The sequence below is a fragment of the Carex rostrata genome, chromosome 10 (assembly GCF_964058835.1).
Source record: "Carex rostrata chromosome 10, lpCarRost1.2, whole genome shotgun sequence".
In the NCBI taxonomy this organism is placed as follows: domain Eukaryota; kingdom Viridiplantae; phylum Streptophyta; class Magnoliopsida; order Poales; family Cyperaceae; genus Carex; species Carex rostrata.
The window spans coordinates 13240406-13253721 of record NC_135927.1 but is presented as its reverse complement, the minus strand read 5'-3'; the positions used below and the strand labels follow the sequence as shown (position 1 = coordinate 13253721).

The 13316-nt window shown below is 35.0% G+C and overlaps 1 protein-coding gene across 1 annotated transcript; it reads right to left on the bottom strand.

The window, feature by feature from the left end:
* Window positions 1–340: 340 nt before the first annotated feature.
* LOC144560311 (chaperone protein dnaJ 11, chloroplastic-like) lies at window positions 341–781 on the bottom strand. The gene has a single exon (XM_078309471.1). It carries the CDS (start codon window positions 779–781, stop codon window positions 341–343), a length of 441 nt encoding a protein of 146 aa, XP_078165597.1.
* Window positions 782–13316: the final 12535 nt, after the last annotated feature.

The following is a 13316-nucleotide window of genomic DNA, read 5'->3' as shown; positions in this document are numbered from 1 at the left end:
TTGGTTTCTCTAAAGCAGGCTCCACATGGAGTCCCTGATCGATGGGTCCCACTCCCACAACAGCAATCGCATATTCGCATTTTAGAAAAATATAAGAAACAGAATCCAGGCTCAAAACGTTGTTACTAGTTAGCTACTACTTCCTACAGCACGAGAAATTTACAACAAAATTTTCCTAATTCTCTGTTAGCGAACTACAAAAGCAGATATCTCTCTGCGTGCACTATTTACTTGACAAAAAGTGAGAAGAAAAAGAAAAATCCATCAGAAACCCATCATGAGCAGCTATTTACAAACCCAAGAGGATCTCAACCGTCGCAATTGCGCCACCTGTCACTCCCTACCAGCATTGATCCGTTTCCCACCTTCTTGACCCCATCCGACCAGACCCGCTAAATCTGAACCCGAATCCATAACCGATCCCCAATATTTCAAATCCGATCCGATTAACCCGATTGAACTCCAGATCATACCTTGCTCTCTGTTGCGGATCTGACAAGGTCTCGTACGCCTGGCGAATCTCCAGAAAGTCGACTGCGCCGATTGGAGCCACGTCGGGGTGGGTCTGTTTCGCCAGGGAGCGGTACGCAGCCTTGATTTCTCGCACGGAAGCTGTGTCTTTCACTTGTAGCACTTCATACAGACTCTTGCTCCCTCCCTCGGTGGTTAGTGGGGGCGCCACTGCCGCAGTTGCTTTAACCAATGATCGGAGGCGGCGACGCGAGGCGGAAGGTCTATTGGCGACAAATTGAGACGAAATTAGGGTTAGGGTTGTAGCCATTGATAGCAAAAGGGGTTTTGATTTCTGGAGCTTGTTTGCTTTGATAGGTGTATAGGCGTTTTCTCTGCTTTGTTTTAAGGGTTTTTGTTGTCCTTTGAGGTTGTTTGTTTATGGTGGAGTGGGGACTGGGGAAGAGGAGAAAGCGAATGCGATGATAAAAAAAACGTAAAGTGGATATAGATATATAAAGTAAGATGGGACCCGCTCCAAATAGATGTAAAGTCTACATTTTTTTAAAATTTTTAAATTTTTAAATTTTTGTGCTTATTAGATGGGCCCACTGGGCAATTAACTTGTCTGTGGTTGATCGCCTGCAACTGCAAGCTGGAGTTTGTGACTTGTGAATTAGCACCAAGCCTGGAGGAGTAAGGCCTACATGAACAAACTCAAGCTTTTATATTGGAATTGATATTTTTATTAAATTATACTGAATTTGATATACATATAAACAAATAAGACATAATTTAGTTTTTGTTATTGGCATATCATGACATAAGTTCTAACAATAGTTAAATAATTTGATTGTCACAATAGTAGGAAAATATATTAAATAAGTTTGGTTGTGAATGATATTGGCATTTCATAACATAATTTTAAGTTTTTTACATTATTTTTCTTTAATAACAATTTACAATATATTTTTATTTAGATTTTTGCACCATTTTTTTTCTATCTTTTTATATTTCAGCTTATTTTCATCTTATTTTATTATATTAAAGCTCTTAAATTACATAACAGTAATAGTATTGTATATTCACAATTTGCAGTTATAATTGAAGTAGGAGAAAAAGTTTATTGAGTAAAACTATATGTAGATATATATTTTTTATTATTAATATGTCAATGACTTATTATACATATTTAACTCTTTTATCCCATCATTACAATATTCAATTTAAATATTAGAAAATAAATATAAATTAAATTATATACTAAATATAAAACATCTAAATTTAAATAGTATTGCACATCATCGACATAAAATATATTAGCAAAGACAGAGAAAAAAAATAACAATATGCATCCAATTTTGCAGGGGATCTGAGATGATATTTGGGTGGCTTTTAAGTTTTAAGCGATACCTTGGTATTTAGTGTACGCGGTTGGCGGGACTGAATTCATATCCTCTGAGATATCTCATATTTTGGGTGACTTTTTGGAAATTGTGAACCGTTCAAATACGTTCTGCACAAATCTTGAATCTCATATAATACTGCCCCCCCGCGCTATCCCCGAATAGGCACCGGACACGTCGGTCACGCAAAAGTTGAGATATCTCAGAGGATACGCACTCGGCGGGACTGATATTTTGAGTTTGTGTTTCTAGAAGGACTCGGTTTTGGTTGTCCAGCCATTCATTCATCTTTCTCTGTGTTCTACCATTCTGAAGCGACAATTTACAAACTATCTTGTTAAACAAGTAACATGCTAATGCTGAAAATTATTATGGACACACTTTTAAGTTTTAACGAACATATTGCATATACCCGGAATTTATGTAATAGCAATTATTAAACAATTTTATCCACTAGAAATTTTATTTTATCAAATTGAAGAAATCATATACTACAAACCATTTATTTTCAATATTTTTAAGTGTCTATAATAACTGAGAAACAATCTTTGGTCTAGTGACAAATTCACATGGTTCTCATGTAAAAAGTTATAAGTTTGAAATCCACAAAATAGAAAAAATTTCTATAATGTAAACAGAGATTTGAAAGAAATTGGTAAGTTAGACCGTCACCTTTTATTTAAAAAAAAAACATAAGTAATAACTACAAAAAATAGTCAATGAATTCAATGAACTACATTAAAGAAAATACCATATTAATTATAAGCTCACCAGGCAATTGTACCTGTTTCCCTCCCACTAAATTCACCTTTTTATTAATTAATTAAACTACAGTTATGTAACGTTGGTTACATTTTGCTCACTAGTTTTTCAAACTAATTAATTATTCGATCGTAAAAAAAATTAGGGACTGTTTTTCAGTGGTAAATAAAATTACAGTGATTTTTGAACTAAATTCAAGAGTGTTTTTTTTTTTTTTTTTTTTTTTCTGGTTTGCATGTTATTAAATATTTTTCTACGTTAATTGGAGAGTAAATCATTCAACTATCTAATATTTTGAAAGAAAAAATATATTCGATTTACAAATCTGGTCTTCAATACAAAAAATATTGTCTTTTATCACTTAATCATAAAACTGATTCTCATATGTTAAAAAACTTAAAAAAAAAAAGTAACATCTACTGTCTTGCGCATTGTCCATTGAGTGTTACAGGTTTACCAATTCGTCAGTAAAGCCCCACTACCCTGGCAATGCATGTCTACTGAAACAGAAAAAGAAAAGATGAAAAAGACATACACAAAAAAAAAAAAGGAGGACGTGGGGAGTAAATTAGGGAGAGGGGGGCGTCTGACGCCCATCGGATCACTTTTGTGTTCTATGGGTTCTCTTCACCGTCGGATCTGCTTTAGGATTCGCGTCCGTAATTTTGCATCTGCTTTAAAATTCGTATACACGAATCCTAAATCAGATCTGACGGTGAGAGAACCCATCGAACACAAAAAGTGGTCCGATGGGCATCGGACAGCCCCCTGTTCCAGTAAATTATTTGGTCAAGAGGATAAAAAAGGTATATTTATTTGATGCTAGATGTCACGATAGTCACGAATAAATTATCGGGTTCAGTTAGGTAGAATTAAAAGTTCATGATTCGGGATTAATTTGGTCCAACAAGGGAGCAAAAAAAAAATTCGCTTTTTTTTCACGAATAATTCGTAAAAAAATGTTTTATTCGTTGTTCAGTTTAGAACTATAAAAAAAAACGTTTTATTTGTGAATAAAACGTGAATGATCGATGTTACTATAAATGTGACACCTCAAATTTCACCGCAAATAAAATTTCTATTGTTTATTATTTTAAAAAGTATAAAAATATAATAATTCATTGAACCACAGCTTAGCAAACCAAACAATTTAAACCACTTTACTTGCTATATATTTATTTCTGATAGCTTGAAGAATTCTTTTAATTAAAAGAATAATATATACTCTTGTATTTATTAAATTTCACTCTCAAGAATTAAACTTGTATTTTATCGAAAATAAAATGAGAACTCGTGCCACTGCACTAAGATTGCGTACTAAGTTTGTTGTTCCATAGTTCCATAGCTTAGAATCCTAAATATATACACTAATTATGCCGATGAAAAAACACCCTCTTAATGGCGACTTGGAGATTAACAATTCTCATTTTTATGAGTAGACAAATTTATCTTGCTTATTATCACCATATTAATATTAATGAATTTTTCAAAGCCGACCAAGTCTTCTAGAAGGATAGTGATGTTAGGACTTGAGTCTCACTTTTAGGGGAGATCCTCTGCGGCAGGATCAAATTTTCGTATTGTGGACCCTTTGAGTGACAACTTTGAACTTATGAAATAATACAATATGATCTAAAATTGATGCCACACATATAATAAAAAAAGTTTATTTATTCATAACTTGTATATACTCCTCTATTTTCATGAGAAAAAAAAATCACTATAATGTTTGTCCATGTACTCGTAAATTCTTTTAATTTGCTTCAAAAAATTTAAGTATATAAAAATATTTATTCATAACCGATGTACCATTCAACTAGATATGAGAGTCCAGTAATTTCTTAAACGAAATGTGCGATTTCTAAAATTCAATTTTAATTTTCTCTAATTATCCAATAGAAAGTTATTTAAAAAGTATATACAACAATAATAACAATTACTTTTTAATTTTTTTTTCAAATAACTATGACAATATATAAACTTTTGAAACTATTTAAGTTATATTGCTATGTCTAAGGCTCTGGCCCAAAAAAAAAAAAAAAAAAAAAGTTACTGCTGGCCGACTGTACTAGAAGCGTAACGCAAAATAAGCTACATTGGTTCAAGTTCCAGAAAATCTTACCGACAGAAGTCCAGAAGTATCAGAAAAGAGAAAACCCTATGCATTGTAATTTTTCCAAGGAGCTTTGTAGCTCAACTTAGGCACGTCATGAGAGATGAGACCTTCTAGAAGACTGTGGTCCCTTCCCTTTTGGCATTGTGCTAATAACAATATAATTTTCTTCTAGAACTCTTCCTTTTTTATGTCCTTTTTGAACATTATAGCTCGGAAAAAGTGGTGGCCCCCCAACATTGCTTTTTGTTGTAGATACCTTTTTATAAGATTTTTATTTATTTTGTTTTAATTAGGTATGTATCTTGAGTAGTGTATTAATTATACTCTAGTCGGGTATACCCTATCCTGCCCGTCGGTACCCTATATCCGCGGTACTTGTGTCCGAGTCCGGGTATAGGTTGGGTAAACGGGTACGCGGGTACGGGTAAAAACCGGACCGGTCATTGTTTTTTTGGTAAATACTCGATCATATCCGGACTGATCATATTCGTACCCGACCTTACCTGTACCCGACTTTACCCTACCCGGATATCCGTCTACCCTTACCTGTACCCGTACCCTTATACCCGACCCACTTTAATTCAAATTCAAACCCAAAATTTGATTTCCCCCCTCCCCCCCGTTTCAAAAAAAAAAGAAAAAACAGAAAAAAAAAAGAAGAAAAAAAACAGAAAAAAAGAAAAAAACAGAAAAAAAAAAATAGAAAAAAAAACCGGACCGGACCGCCCTGCCCCTTAAGGGTACAACGGGCACGGGTATAGGACGGGCAGGGCATGGTTTTTGAAAAAAATACCTGAAATACTCGTCTACCCGTGATACCCGTGCCCGACCAATACCCGGCCCGCCCGTGCCCTACCCGACTTTAATCCACTAATCTTGAGTATATCTTATCATTTTTTTTTTGTGATTGTTATATGATCATGGCCCCACGCATAATAACAAAAAAATGTGGTTTATTCTGCATATAATACTTTAAAGTAGCGAGGAATTTACAAAAAAAAAAAAAAATCAAATTGAAGCTACAATTAAAATTGCGATACAAGTCTGCAAGCTGAAACAAAACTAGATGCTTTTCGGCCAAAATAGTTAGTCCAGAACAAAGTGAAGGTTATTATATATGTATATTTTTTTTGAATTAAATTTCTGACAACTATTTGAGTTTGAGGAGATGTTAATAGAGAAGAAGATATTAAACTAAAAGTAAAAGGGTAGATTAAAAAAATTGTAGCACTTTTAGCTAAGATGTCGCTTGCACATTTATATATATATCCTGGACTCTTTGAAAAAGATGTGCGCATTTTATTTTTAATCATATCTGAAGTAATGACATGCATATTTCAATCAGATGTACGCTTTTACATGGCACATTCTGAGTTGGCTGTTTGCTTTATTTTTACATGTCACATTCCGAGCTGGCTGTTTGCTTTATATAAAATTCAGGTTCAACAGTATCTCAAGATCCTCAACTTTCAGCTTCGGGTATGCCATTTGATATTCCGTTCAAATCGTTTAATCTTTTGCTTCAAAAATACGTATAAGATTCACTTTTTTAATATACTTAATTGATTATTTTTCATGCGTTAAATTTCATTCCTCTACTTTGTTTTCTTTTATCTAATTATTTAAGTTTGTTTTCTCCTTTTTTCGAGTTCCATATATAATATAAAGTCGATGAATCAAATTAAAGATGAGGCGCCCCAGATTGAAGATTGGAACTCAAGTCAATTTTCACAAAGGAAATTATGCCAACTCTTTATCTTAAAAGTTAAAACTAATTAAAAGCGTACATTCCCTAGCTAGCTAGCTAGGTTACGTATGAATGTTTAGTTATAGCTGTTCATTTATTCTATGGGGACAATATTTTTCTCAATCATCAAAAGAATTACAAAATTGATAGCTACCTTACTCATCACTAGTATCACTACTCATCTGCTGATAATTTCTCGGACACGAAAAATTGTGGCCAATCGAAGAAATTTGACCAGTAGCATTTCAAAAATAAGCAGCTGCAACCTCAATTAATGCTCACTTCTGTGAGCAGCAGTTGCACTATCAGATAAGAGTAACAATGATATACAAAAACTCAAATTAAACACAACAAAATAGCATTTACTATATATCTACTTTCTCTTCTTTGGTGAAATAATAAAGCTACATGTATCAGCTGTCGACCTCGAGTCAGGTTGAGAAACTAGATATTCCTCATGCGCCTGCTCGCCTCCTGTTAGTAAAAGGCCACATCTTTCACCGAGTCTCCAAAAAGTCTATACATGACAACAACACAAAATAATGCTTAGCAAGCAGAAACTAGCTAATAGTAGTACTGTCAAGGTATTTTAGAAGGAAATGGAGGAGGGTCAAGGTTAATTGTACCAGAAAGGCAGTGCTCATTGATGGGGTCGACGATTTCAGGCAATAGGATATCTCTCTTATCGCCTTCTTGGCACTTTCGACTTGTGATTCGCCTTGAAATCTATCTGCAAGCATGTGGCACATCCACAAAACAAGTCGCCTTGGGTCTAAGTGATGATGCTCTCTTCCTTTACAGAGAGCAATTGAGACAAGTTGTGCAGCCTTAGCCGCATTGCTTGCTGCAGAAACTGCCCGGCACACATGATACTCCACTCTTGGGAGGTCTCTGGATCTTTGAGCCGCCTTCTTTGCTGCCTATTACAACAAATAATTGCTAGTAAAATAATTAACTAATGAGAAAAATCAAGCTTAGAAACTCACAATTTTAGTCATTCAACACTAAACTATAAAAGCAATTCTCATGTATCAGTTTCTGTAGATTATAAAGTGCTACTGATAAGAAACCTTGACTGACTTTCGGATGAAAGGGAAAGCGGGAGGAATTCGGGACACCAAGGCTCCATCAACCCACCTCCCCGATAGCATTTCCCCATCTCTCTTAGTATATACTCCGTATCCAGCCATATGATTATCATGCCATGATCCTTGATAATAATCACCGTTAGAGAAGTAGTAGACTCCAAAGCCATTGAGCTTGTCACAAAAGTATTCGCCTAGATACATATCAGCATTCCTATGAATCAAGCAACATCAGTTTTAACTAAGCAAGAAATACAAAGAGGACTTTTCAGAGTCAAATGAACATTAAAGAAATGTTTAATTCAAATCTTTCTCCACAGAAAGCAATACTTAACATGTTGCGACCAGTTAAAAGAAAATTATTTTGCTTCATAATTAATGTTTTTGGTAGATCATAGCATAAAATCCATTCATCCATATTTTATATAGTGCAAATGTGCAATCACTTAGATCAAAGAAAGTCATGACATTATTAAATTTTTCTGAACAAAAATAACACCCATAATAAATGAAAGAAAAATCAAACCTGAAGCAATAGATGCCCACACCATTTTTCAAGCCTTTCCTGAATTCACCGACATAAGAACTGCCACCAGCACAGATCTGTTCTCCCACGCCATCCCTCTCCCCATACTGCCACTCTCCATTGTATTGGTCCCTGTTATAGAACCGCATCGAACCAAACCCGTGTCTCACCCCTTTCCAGAACTTCCCCTTGTACTTACCGCATCCTGCCAACCTCTCAACTCCATACCCGTCATAAGCCCCATCAATCCAATCTCCCATGTAGGTGCTCTTTCCAGGTATCTTCATCACCCCTCTCCCTGTGCGGCTTCCCTTGTAGAATTCACCGGCATAGACTGCACCATCAAAGGAGTACTCGACATGGGGGCTGCTTAACAGCCTTCTAAATTGCTTGGTGTTGATATCTTCATTTCCAATGAAGAATATTGGTTGTTTCTTCTTGAAAAACCAGGGAAGTGTCAATCTTGATCTATTCTTGAAAAGGAAATAGATGACAAAGAGAATGGTGAGATGGAGACATAGCATGGTGCAGTGGAGGGAGCAAGTTCGGTAGCAGAGAAAGAGAAGAATGAGAAAAAGGATAAGAGCACGACTCCTAGTAAATTTGGGGAGAGGGACACGTGGCAATGGAAATGGGATGAGGAATGTCGTCTTCTTCTGGGGTGGATCACTTAGGCTCTCTAGATCGGTAAAGCTACACCTGGCTGAGAAGAGGAAGCGAGAAGACATACTTCTTGCCATTGTTTGGAGAGGAGAGAAGAAGAAGAAAGACGAAGAGAAAGAGAGGAAAAGAGATCAGTTAGAGTTGGATTGATAATTACAGTTAAAAAGGAATAAACCGATAACTAGCCGTAGAGATAAGCGACAATTCCATTGCATAGGCTTGCTTGTCAAAGACACGTACGGCTTTATTTTTCTTCAGTGAACGAGGTTCAACTGAAGTTTAATTTAGAGCTGAAAGTTGGCTAGCTTCCACTTTGACTAAACGGATTATGCCCCACTGTCAGAGGACGATCGAACTCTTTTATTTGACTCGGATACAGAGACTGAGAGAGGTTCCGTTAAATTAAAGACGAAACTTGGACTTCACTTCCGTTTATACTGTATGAGTGTATGACCTAAATTTTGTTTCTTACGCTAAACTTCCTACTTCCTAGTTTAGTTTAGGCTTTTGTCTTTGTCAATTTGTCCTTTTTTATTTAAGTCTTGCTGGCCAGCGTAAGGATAAATTGATAATAAATTATGAAAGTGGAAATTGAAATTTCTATATATCTCAATTGATAGTTATATATGTACAAATATATAGAGAAAAGAGAGAAACCTAAAAAAAGAAAATCTAAAACAGAAAACATATAAATCACAGCTATATATATGTTAAAAAAAAAAAAATCACAGCTATAACCTAATTACAACTATGCTCTAATTAATTACTATGATTTCTTTCCTTTAACAAATTATAAATTAATAGCTTACAAAAAATATATATAAAAAATGCGCACTAGATAACATTGCACAATGAAGTCACTTTGTGAGCCTTGTTTGCCAAATTCTTTTTCCTTTTTCAAATTACATAAATATGCACACAACGCAACACATTTCAGCATTGGACGCTAAATTTTTAAGGCATTAATTATTAGAGACCATCATCTTCTTGCTTGATATCCCCCTGAGTAAATAAATGGCCTCTTTTCTGGACGAGTGCTGTCAGGTTTATCTTCCAGTTGTCTGGAATAGAGGAACAGCATTTCAAATACCAGGTTATTTAAAATTGTGATCGACTAATTTTTTTAAAAAACGAAAGAAAGAGACAACAAATAATAAAAAATGATAAAGTACAAAGAGAGCAAAACACAATTGTGTGCACATATGAGTTAGAAATTGAATGCCGGGATAGGTATGAGTGTGTACAAACCTTTGCGCCGGCAAGCTTTCATCTACTTTTCGCTTGCCTTTGTCACGTGCAGCATGCCCTGAGCTTTCTGCAGTATCTCTTCTAGGAAGAGGCAGAGGAGTCGCAAGAACTGGTAGCAGCGGTGCTTCCTGAGCAGGAAATTGCGCATTGGGGGGCACAACATCTGTTCTACAAACTTTGAAGGCCACACGTCCTTGGCGAAGTGAAACCAAGTCAAACTTCACAGTAAACGTTACTGTCTTCCCTATTACTGCTCCAATGGTCGGAGGTAACAAATACCCGTTAGGATTCGGCTCATGCCTGACCCTACTCGCTGGTACACCAACAATCTCCTCAGCTTGCTTTCCAATGAGTATAAATTCTGTAGTCGCTGTTTCATCAGAAACATGGAGAGAGAGGAAATACCTGTCGAAGGCGAGCAATGAGAAAGTAGTTATTGAGGGAATCAAATAATTATGAGAAAGATGTACAAGTAAGACATACCATAATACTGGTCCTTCGCGCAACTTTCTGCAGTAGGGGCACCAGTACCACTGATGGGCGCCATCCCTTTTGAGTTTCTTGTGGCAATTGAAACATCTGTCATAGAACCAATTGTATGGGTTATTGACATCGACAATCCATGCTGTGCATTGGAATAGCTTGTCCTGCAACATAACAAAAACAGAGCGACAAAAAAGAATTAAAATTATAAAAAAAAAGAAATACAGGGAAAACATATAGGTGGTACAGCTGTACAGCTTGACTGAAGGTACATGTGGAACAGACAATTGGATGTAACAGTATAGTATTATTTGAAAATTTTAAAAAAGAAATATACAGTCCATTGTGTATATATGTTGCACAATACATGAGTTTTCGGTGAAGAGCAGAATGGTCTTTTGACACCCAGGGAATTTTGACAACAGATAAGAGTAGTAACAGAATATAACAGTATCAGATGAGTAATAAATTATCTAATAATATTAGTGTCCTTTGGATTATTTCCTGTTGAATGACAAGAATTAGTTTCATTTTTCTTGATAATAAAAAAGATGTCATTCTAAAGTTGTTTACAAAATATGCAGTATATAAGGACTTCGTTTGTTTGTTACTGTTGATGAATAAACTTAATTTTCCATTAAATTCATGACTGCATAGTGGACAGATTTTGAGGCTGATTAATGAGCGAATTTGAAAGGGCAATTCTAGATCACTATGGGCAAATGAAGAGTGTATTTGATGTGTCTTGGAGTCTAGTTTCTGGTGGTTCAAGTTTCAAGTCATTTGGAGTTCCCTATAAAAAGTTATTGCAGTTTTAGTAATCAAGAGTCAGAATTAAGGGCTGCTGTTTAGAGTTCTGTTTTTCGTTTATTTTGTGTACGAATTTTAAGAGTTTACTTTAATGTCTATGAAAAGAGAAGATACAAATTTTTTTGAAAATATACTTTAATGTTTAAGAGTCTATAAATTGAGTTGTGTCTTGTGAAGAATAATGTAAGAGAAGAACATTTGTTTAAGAGTTAATAGAAAGTTAATTGTGTTCTTGTTTTCTCTTCCACCAATAGCTCTCTGTTTTTATCAGTTACTTTGTTATGTAGTAAATATGAAGAATGGAAGCTAGTATCAAGCCAGTAGAATGAACTTGAGTTCAGGTGGAAAGTTTATTGTTGTGTATATTTTAATGACTATAGAAAGATAATTCATAATTGTTGTAAAAATGGTAAAAGAATTATAAAAGCCTTACAGTATTGTTATAGCCATCGGAACTCAGAAGCTCTGAAATTGTTACCCTCAATGGCTGTGAGTTCGTCATTCCAGACGAAGAACTGATATTTTGCACAGTCAGGGGTTGAGCCATTAGTGGATTGAACTGTCCTTGTAGACTGCTGAATGAGTGTGCCGGTTAGCAGCATTTTGGTTTCATTTTCATAAATACGAAAAAGGTATAATCTAAGTACATGTAAAGGGAATCAGAAAGGGTGCATGAGGAAATTGTACAATTGGAAATCAGAGTAGTTTTATGATGTGTACCTTGCACGGAAGCTAGCTATGAAAGGCAAATTCTGATGGAAGTGAAATCGTGTACCACTATAAGTCTTTAGAGTTGTCCTGCCTAGATAATACAAATCAAATGAGATATTATTATAGTGGAATTAGATGGTTTGTTTTTCTGAAAGCGCACACTAAAAGGGAAACTCGGATAGATGGCTATTCTTTATATTTACCCAGATTTTACTTGGTGAATCTCTTTTATGTCCTGGAGTTTTTCTCAGGTTATGAGTGCAGATTAGTAGTAGTGTATCATGCATATTTGCTATTTGACAGGACAAATTAATGAACATGAGTTTTGAAATAGAAATATACTATTCGTGCATGTACTATATATAGTTAAGTAGGTGTAGGTCCCAAGCAGTTTGAAAACAAATGAGAAAGTCAAGGACATTTGACAAAATAAAAATTTGCTCAAAAGGACTTGAGGTATACTGAAAGAAGAGTATATGTTTAAAAAAAAATTGAAGGTTTTTTTTATTAAATAATATACCTCTATTGGTCCTTAGCTGTAGTGAATTGCAGGCTAGAACAACAGGACCTTCTTTTGATAGCTCAATGAGTACCTCTAGAGGTAAAACATGAAGCATATGTTCCCATATTGTAATTTCCACAGGGAAATCCCTGTATATAATGAAGGAACACACAAGTTAGTTTTTGTACGGAAAGAGAAAATATAATATTTATGTACAATACATTGATTTTCTATGCTAGATTGGTTTCCCTTTATTACATACACACCTTTCATTTACGAGGTGTATGCATTGTATGCGCATAGGCCGACCACCGTTTTGGATTGTCCTGACTGGATCGATTGCCACCAGCCTTCCAATTATATCTTGTATGTCAGAATTAAGAAAAGTAAAGTTTTTTATTAATCCATATTGCTGAAGTCTGGTGTTGACAATTTGAATGAAGAATTCAGTTACCTAAACAATTATATCAATGTAGAATCCAAGTCAAAAGAATAATAATATATTTTTATTGAGAGTGAAGAATAATAAATATGTAACTGTCATGCAAGAACATCAGTAACATGAGTTGTATCAAATTCTTGGTACTTGGCTAAGGTAGCAGCACCACACAAACCTTCATAGATTGCTGAATTTCTATATAATAGTAGCACTGCTATATAGTAGAGACATGCATATTTTGGGGGTAAATTGGTGAGTTTATAAATTCATTCATGTTAAGGACAGATATTTTAGGAGAGACCTGTGTTTTACACACACCTGTGCTATGCAGCATAGGTATCATATGAGTAATAGATTATATGATGATT

What these genes read in the sequence shown, in the direction of transcription:
- LOC144560311 (XM_078309471.1), bottom strand. Translation starts at nt 781, where the DNA reads ATGGCTACAACCCTAACCCTAATTTCGTCTCAATTTGTCGCCAATAGA.